The sequence below is a fragment of the Paramacrobiotus metropolitanus genome, unplaced genomic scaffold (genome assembly GCF_019649055.1).
Source record: "Paramacrobiotus metropolitanus isolate TYO unplaced genomic scaffold, Prichtersi_v1.0 Parri_scaffold0000021, whole genome shotgun sequence".
NCBI classification, from domain to species: Eukaryota; Metazoa; Tardigrada; class Eutardigrada; order Parachela; family Macrobiotidae; genus Paramacrobiotus; species Paramacrobiotus metropolitanus.
In genome coordinates, this window is record NW_026570241.1 from 68,799 (window position 1) to 77,056 (window position 8,258).

Below are 8,258 nucleotides of genomic sequence, written 5' to 3' on the forward strand. Positions count from 1 at the left end.
CCTGAAAGCTGAATTCTCCGCTATCACTACTGCACTTTCAGCGCTTTCCTTCATATTCAACAGTGCTTTATTGTCAGTGTTTTTTGCCCGATGGAACAGTATCACTCCCTTTGACATTTATTTCACAAGCCTCCTTATATCGAACATTATCTTCCATGGAATTGTTGGCCCGTTCACTTTTATTTATGAAACATACAGTCATTGGTATGTCGGCGTGGGCGGCTGTCTTTTGTATGTTTACGGTGTTTTTGTCTTCTCATTAGTGCAAATGGTCACTCATTCCTTTATTGCTCTAAACCGCGTGTGGGCATTAACGGCACCGGTTTCCTTCCGCCATTTTCACAGCCATAAATCAGCGCGCTACGCCACCGTCACGGTGTGGTTGTTGTGTCATGTTATCGGCATGCCCGGTGTTATTGTGGATATTTTCTCACGCCGCCCCAAGGAGATCCATCGTTGTCTGATGAGCAAAACCGCGGATTCCGTGTCGGAAAAGGTATCGGAAATTATCCGGCAAGTTATGCTGATGGTGTGCCTGTTGATTACATCGCTATCCTTACCAGTTATTATCTGCAAAAGGCGAGCAAGATTTTCCTGGCGGAAAAATAAATTTATCCGACCGACATCCGCGACCAGTGACGTGGTAGAGCAACTGCGCATGGCCCGTGCCAGCTCCGATAAGCAGATTTTCATCTTGCTAAGCGTTTTGGCGGGAAGTATTATTGTTTGCTGGGGACCGTACGTGATATATTTCACTTTCCAGAGAGTGTTTAATTACTACGATCTGGAAACGCAGGAGATTCTGATTGTACTGTTTAATTGCCAATCTGTGGCTGATCCACTGTTGTTACTATTTGCGTTGCCAGTATGGCGGCAGATTGTGAAAAATATATGCTGTGTAGCGATACTAAAAGTTTAAACTTACTGCTTGATATTCTAAAGACTGAGTAAGATCTTTAGCTACTGTTCTAAGCTTGCTAAAAACCAGTTAAGCACTGTGGTTGAGTCTTGTTACAGATTCACGAAAATATTATTTGTCGTTAGCTTTCAATTTTATTATTTTAGACCTGTGATATTATGTTGTCAAGTCACTCACATTGTTTTTAGTTTTGCTAGTAATAAAAGTTTCCATGCCGGATACGTTTGCTATTGCATATGTACCCTTAAATTAGCAGCAAGTTAAAACGCTGTCATCGGAAACGGAACAGAAGGTGTGATTGTATGTATTTATCTAAGTAAATTTTGCACCACTGGTAAATGCGCAGCATACTAACACAATACGTTTTGAAGCAGTACATATTTTGCGCATGTACGGTATAGTGGTTTATTTACACTACCACTGGTTTAGAACAAATTTCGAGCCACTCAGTGACAACAAATAATTACAGCTTGTAATACTACACCTTCGTCCGGTCGGCTCATGTAGAAACATTTCTTGAAATGACTGTAATAAAATTATCCCGGACAACCTAATATGTCACGATGTGTCTCAAATCACAATTAATTATGTCCGTCTAGATTATACAGTTCACAGATACTCGGCAGAAAAGCGGAAGTGAATATGCAAAATTAATGGAATCACGTTGCCGATTGCCAAAGTTGGACGGACAGTTTGCTCTGATTATTCCTAATATTGTTGATATTATGTGACACCGTATAGATATGCCGCCGTAGTCATTAAACACAGAACACAGATAGTCATTAACAGTGCCGCCGGCGGCAAATTTAGATGAGTAGTCTCTTCGACCATCGACAACAGACTTCTCCATGCTGTGCTGTAATTACCTGTATAAAGTTTCCTTTTATTTTGTGGAAATATTCCGGAATACTGGATCACGGAAAATGGTTGAAGATTCAAGTACCAAACGTCACTCACATTAATCCTTATCCCGCCAATGCTTTAAAGATTAATAATGTAACAGATCGGCCTCCGCATGAGCTTATTATCTCAAAAATGAGTAATAATTGATAGGTGTTTACCGGCCTCAAGCGATTTTCCATTGCTACAACAAGTATTATCCTTTGGATAAGCGCCCGAGAAACGTCCTGCAGTCAAATCGCAAATCGATATTATTCACCGAAAGGCCACAAAATATATATTCAAGCATAAGCGATTGCCTGCTTAACCTTATTTGCACGCTGGCGGATTACATAAAAACATAATACTCGTTTAGAACATTGGTATTTTCTTAGGAAAATGCCAAAATTTGCCGTTTATAGAACCCGCTGGCTGAGTTTTCGTTACCTGCGTCTCTGCATGTGGCTTGCATTATCAATTGCAATCACGGATCTAAGTCATCATCTTACTATGGCTAAAAAACTGCCAGTACAATTGATCGCCATTGGTGGACAATTGCACACCAATAGTTACGCGCAGTTGACGTACAGCGGCCCGCCAATGACAGTTGCCGTCGATGACATAGACATATTGTACAATGACACGTTAAACTTCACGTTGAAATATATTTTTGACGACATGCCATGGACTAAAATGATATCGCACGAATTCACCGGACGATTGGCTGCTGAATGGTACTACCGGAAACGCGACCCATCGGCCATAAATGTTATGATGATACCCGGTTGGTACCTTAGAACGTAAACGCAGTCTTATTTCGTAAAATAACGCTGTAAGGTTAAATACGAGCGTATGTTTATGACAGCGGGAATCATTTTACCTGATCTCACTGAGTTTTTCCGCCAGTGGAACATGCTGTTTGTCACTATGTAAGTGCTGCAACCTCATTCTTATCATGAAAATATTATTACAGCAAAAACGAGCTTATGATAGTACACATACAAAAATATATGCGTACAATAAATACTTTTTTTTGCGTGTGCACCAGAAATCTGATCCACCCACTTTGCGCTTTATTTTTATTAGCACATCTACCACGCCACAAATTAATGACAGAACTGCAAATCCAACTTGGATTTCCGTCGCACGCACTAATTACCCCGCTATGACGCTACTCTTCTGCGAGATACTGCTTAGATTTAACTGGGTGACCTTCATGACCATTCTGGACTTTGGATCCGAAGAGATTTATCGGGTATACTCTGACGAAATGAATAAAGACTCCCTCGCTACAATTGGACAAGGACCAATCCTTCGAGAAAATATTAACGTGACTGCGGGGTACAATTTTGAGCACTTGTTGAAAAGCATTCGCACCCAAACTCGAGGCAAGTAAAATATCTCGCGGCCACTGACATAATTTCTTCAGATGCTATTTTTATTGCAGTTGTAATTTTCTTTGGAAATGGTCAAGCCGTGAGGAGCTTTTTGGTACCTTGTATTTAGGCAATAAATGCACAATATTTGAAAGAAAGTCAACTCAAAAGATAATTGCAGGTAGCGGCGCAAAAAGCGAATATGACGAATGGAGAATACGTAAGCGGAACGAGAATTCAGAATAAACCATGAGCACATTTGTTCGTTTTTTTGTTACTTTACAGGTCTACATGGCGCTGGAAATAATGATCAATAAAAAAGCGTATGGACGTATGCACTGGAAGTACGAAGATGAAAACGATCAAGTGCGCAAAACAAATTGCTTAGTCATTAAACAACGAAAGATCCCAGAAATCTTGCAGATTGCATTCCAAGCGTTCCAGTCTCTTCTGCTGATGAGACCTGCTGACATTCATGAATCTCCCAGAGCTAGAAGCGACCTGGCACAACGATTTATGGCTCATACAGAACGTGACTTCAGCTACACCTACAGCATTGAAGACGAAGTATAAATGGGCATTAATTTTTAGAAAGTTAATAGCGTACTTGATTTGGTTTGGGCAGTACTAACTAGGCAAAAATTAGCATCATTAACTAGCATGATTAACAGCAGAAAATGCTTCTCGATCTCTTCAGCCTTTCCCGCTGATGCTGAGCAGCTACTATGCAGTGAGGATACTGGCAGAGGTAAATGCTTTTAAGCGTAATCTTTGTCCAATTTAGAACTGGTAAAGTAAATTTAATTTAAAACTGCAAATTTAACAGTGATTTTTCTCAGCTGTTGCTGTACTGTATTACTTCGTAACAGAGAACAGGCTTCAGAAGCGTCAGCATCCCTGACATATAAGGCCAATACGGTCCCTGTGCATGTTAATGATGATGCTATGCTCTCCTTCAAAGGTCATGAATGATTTGCGGTCTGATGGTTGCGAACACCCTTATCACGATGGTTCGTATTTGGCAAAACAGTTCCTAAACCGCACTTTCGATCGTAACATCAGCGAGATCTACATGGATGCCAACGGAAGCAGGCATATCGATCTATATATGTGGAGGTTTGATGAAAACGGCACGCAAAAGGTAGTTGCAGGCTTCAGAGAAAACCCTTTCATAAGCTCAGTCATCATAATGATGCAGGTCTGACTAGATACACCTTGCACCCATCTAAATTATTGGTCTTAATTTCTCGCAGGCATTTTTATGTAAACGTGCGATCGGCAACCCACCCTTGGTGCAGTTGTATGATCTGCGGTACTGGGCAGGCAACGGTACATGGCCGCCGTTGAACGAACCAAAATGTGGCTACAACACGGAGCCTGGTAAAATCTGTTATCCAAACGGTACACGACTGACCTACTTTGCGGTATTCCAAATTTTCAAAGGGGCAGTGCTGTTTCAGGGACTTCGGTTACTTCGTTAGCAGTATCGGGGGCTTTGGTCGTCTGTGTGGTTACGGTGTGCATAGCCATTTGGTAAGCTTACTCGAACCCATTTGACTTGAATTTAGCACAGATTGTGATACGTACCGTAAAACTACTGCAGTTGCTGAGTCACTCTGTCGTTGTGCCTCAACCGCAGGTTTGTCAAACGATCGAACTCCATGGCGCTGACCGTCTGGTGGAGAATTGATCAGTCCAAAATAGAGTTTCCTACGCGCTGTTCGGGTTATGATAGTAGGTTTACGGCACCCAAGCCTCAGGCTCAAGATACGGTACGTCCTAAATAACTCAACAGGCAATTACATTTTTCGTGAGAGCAGAACGTTTTGACCGCAAAACACAGCCTGCGTTCGAAATTCGACAGTTACAGTTCTCGTTTAGCATCATTCTTCCTTCGATCAGGCTTGCAAGTACGTTTCCGCCAAATTAAAAGGACTCGACGTTACGATTGAAGAGTTGGCTGTAGCCATGGACGGAAATGTTATTGACCACATTGCAAGCACGCGAAACGTTTTGCATTATATGGAAAAGGTACTTACTTAATAGAAACTCGCGCATTCTGTACTGGTACATTTGGAGTGACTACTGTATATTACGACTTAATAGTGTCAATGTCTGCGCAAAACCAAAAGCACTGGAAGTATTTTCGTAAAAAAATGTTTAAAATAAAATAAAGGTAATCAGTACAATACAGAGTAGATTTGCTCACGTGATCGACATGGCAGAATATGTAATTGTAGCAGTTTACTTCGAAGACGCTCATTTACTGAAATCGCTCAAGCAGTGCATGATGAGCGAAGATATTATTATTACGGAGCGCAGGCGCACAATGATAGTTTCTTCAATTTGTAGTTGCGAACCTTTAACCATCCACACGTTGCACGATTTTACGGAATTACCATGCTCGGAAATAGCAGGAGCAGCCAGATCGGCGTTATCACAGATCGAGCTGGACGAGGATGTTTGTACGACGTATTCAAGGGACTAATTAGCCTTGACATGACATTAATTAGTTCATTAGTCAACGATTTTCTTCAGGTATACATTACAACCTCAATACTTCAGAAATCAAATGTTCTGAAAATTAAAGAAGACTTTTTCAGGGTGTAATGTGCATACACTCAACATCTCTGGAATATCATGGCTGCTTGTGCGGCTATCATTGCCACGTTGACAAGCATTTCACGTTAAAAATCAGCGGACTGATTAACTCCAGGCTGCAGAATAGTATATGCAGCTTTCAGGAAAGCTACATCCATACAGGCTTTTGTCGACACTTGTGGAAGAAGGAAGAAGTTTCTTCTATCGAATGGAACCAGAAAGGCGATGTGTACGCAACCTGCGTGGTGCTGTGGGAATTGCTGACAACGCAAAAATTTACATGCATTGGTATACTGTAAAGTTTTAATGTAGTCATGTAAGTTACGAGTATCTGTAGGCTGCAGAAGCGTTGACCTTATTTTATGCATAAGCATTGGTGAGGAATTGTGCAAACGTAATAAAAGCAGAGTACTTTTGCAGATGATTGTAACCAATCTTGCCCTGAATTTCTCCATGGATCTCTCCATATTTTTAACATTTGTTGGCAAGACAGCGTAATGTCCCGACCATCGATCAAACAGTTGAGAGGAAAGTTAGCAGAAACATCGGAAATATTTTCAACACCCAATGGTAGTGCGAATTTTATCGATAAAGTTCAGAACCGGCTAAGTGATTATACACGCGAACTGGAGTACGAGGTCAATTTGCGTACGAAAAATTTAATGGAAGAAATGGCTAAATGCAATGAGTTGGTGGCGCAACTGTTTCCCCGGTAAATGCTCATATTAACCAATACCGGCGCCAATTTGGTTTACATTGTTAATTTTGTTAACAGATGGGTTGCTAGTATGATACGAGCCGGTAATACAGTGCCGGCGGAGCATTTTGAATGCGTATCGGTTATGTTTACGCAGTTGTGCGGCTTCTCGCAACTAATGCAGAAGAGTTCACCAAAAGTACTGATGGACATGATTGATCAGGTCGAAAGCCACATGGACCGGGTGATCAGTCTCTTTTCTGATGACATTTACAAGGTTGAGGTCGTTGAAGATTGCTATCTGGTAAGGTCACTCAAAACATTTGGATCCCTATTGACCACAGTTTAGGACTGCAGAATATCACATGGACTTGTTATCTTCTGTTCTCGGTGCCGTAATGCGAAGATTGTTTGGTGTAAGGCAGAGGGAAAACTTCCAGAATCTTTTAGGTATTCCTTATTGTTTTAGATGGCCAGTGGATTGGTAGTTGAAAACGGCAATCGCCATGTACAGGTCACGGCCGACCTGGCAGTAATGATTTTGCAAACCGCACCAACACTCTGTGCTCAGCCGAATCTACAGTGGCTACAGTTGAAATCGGGAATTCATTCCGGTTTGAAGACATTCTCCATAGTTTTGGCATGAATTTAAATGCATTTTGACATGCGTAAAAATGTAGTGTATCAAGTTTCAAAATCCTTTCAGGTCCTTGCGCTGCCGGGGTTGTCGGGTTCCGTCGTCTACGATACTGCCTGTATGAACATTGTACTCTGTACTCGTACTGCGGTGTCACCGTTGCAAGAGCGGAAAAACAGAAAAAACGTCATGTGACGCTCTATCTTTAAATTCTTTGTAGATTTGGTGACACGGTAAATACTGCGTCCAGAATGTGCACTCCTGGAACGCCGAATCGCACCCAGGTCAGCCACTTCACTGCAGCTCTGCTCCAGGAAACTAGCCGGTTCGATATTGAATATCGAGGAATCACTTCTGTCAAGGGCAAAGAGCACATGAAAACCTATTGGCTGAATGGTTTCTTTGTAAAAGCGTAAAAACAATCAGAGGAAGGATGCCCATGTAGTACTGTTAACATTGGTTACCTATGAGCTTCCTTTTCACGGAAGGATAAAACAAGAGTTTGTCGAAGCCCATATTCGTCTGAGCTTTGGCAGCGCAGAGACGAGCCGAACCCATAACCCTGAAATCCGTTAGTTATTTAGTGCTTAATGTGAACGCATTCTGTTTGACGTAAATGTAGACAAAATGCTTCTTGAAGTATGGTCGAATAAGTACAGGACAAAAATATTATTATCCGTTCTTTTTTTTTAATTTTTTTAAGTGAATCGCACTGATGTTAGGTTTGCAAATACGGTAACTGAATGTCACTACTCTGTATACTGGATGCGTTCGCTATTGCATGCATGTCCTTTTATTAATAACAAGTAGAAATCACATTTTCACACCGCACTGTCATTGGAAATTAAACTGATGGTGCGGTTGGGTGTAGGTAATTAAATTTGTACCGCCGGTAAAATGCGCAGTGTCTTACCACAATATCTTTAGAACAGTACATATCATATTTTCGTGGCTCAATTACATCATTACCGGTTTGAAGGAAGTTCCGCGCTGCTCACAATTAATTACGCCGTGCTACTCAGGGTATACTGACACCCGAGTGAAAAAAAGCGAAGTGAATACGCAAAAATTGTAGCATGTTGCCAACTGCCACGGTTGGCCGTCAGAGTGATAAATGGCTCTGCTAACCCTTTTTTAGTCATAATGTGT

At 41.5% G+C, this 8,258-nt stretch overlaps 1 protein-coding gene across 1 annotated transcript; it reads left to right on the forward strand.

Moving 5' to 3' along the window:
* The first annotated feature begins 1,762 nt into the window (after window positions 1–1,762).
* On the forward strand, window positions 1,763–7,944 carry LOC129586451 (atrial natriuretic peptide receptor 1-like). The gene is made up of 20 exons (XM_055479712.1): window positions 1,763–2,582; window positions 2,664–2,727; window positions 2,885–3,186; window positions 3,246–3,289; window positions 3,356–3,394; window positions 3,460–3,540; window positions 3,598–3,741; window positions 3,872–3,922; window positions 4,136–4,315; window positions 4,428–4,575; window positions 4,635–4,707; window positions 4,814–4,946; window positions 5,056–5,205; window positions 5,527–5,712; window positions 5,778–6,063; window positions 6,196–6,487; window positions 6,551–6,776; window positions 6,942–7,086; window positions 7,179–7,227; window positions 7,330–7,944. The coding sequence occupies exons 1-20, from the start codon at window positions 2,198–2,200 to the stop codon at window positions 7,523–7,525; spliced, it is 3,174 nt and encodes a 1,057-aa protein (XP_055335687.1). The 5' UTR covers window positions 1,763–2,197; the 3' UTR covers window positions 7,526–7,944.
* The last annotated feature ends 314 nt before the right edge of the window (window positions 7,945–8,258 follow it).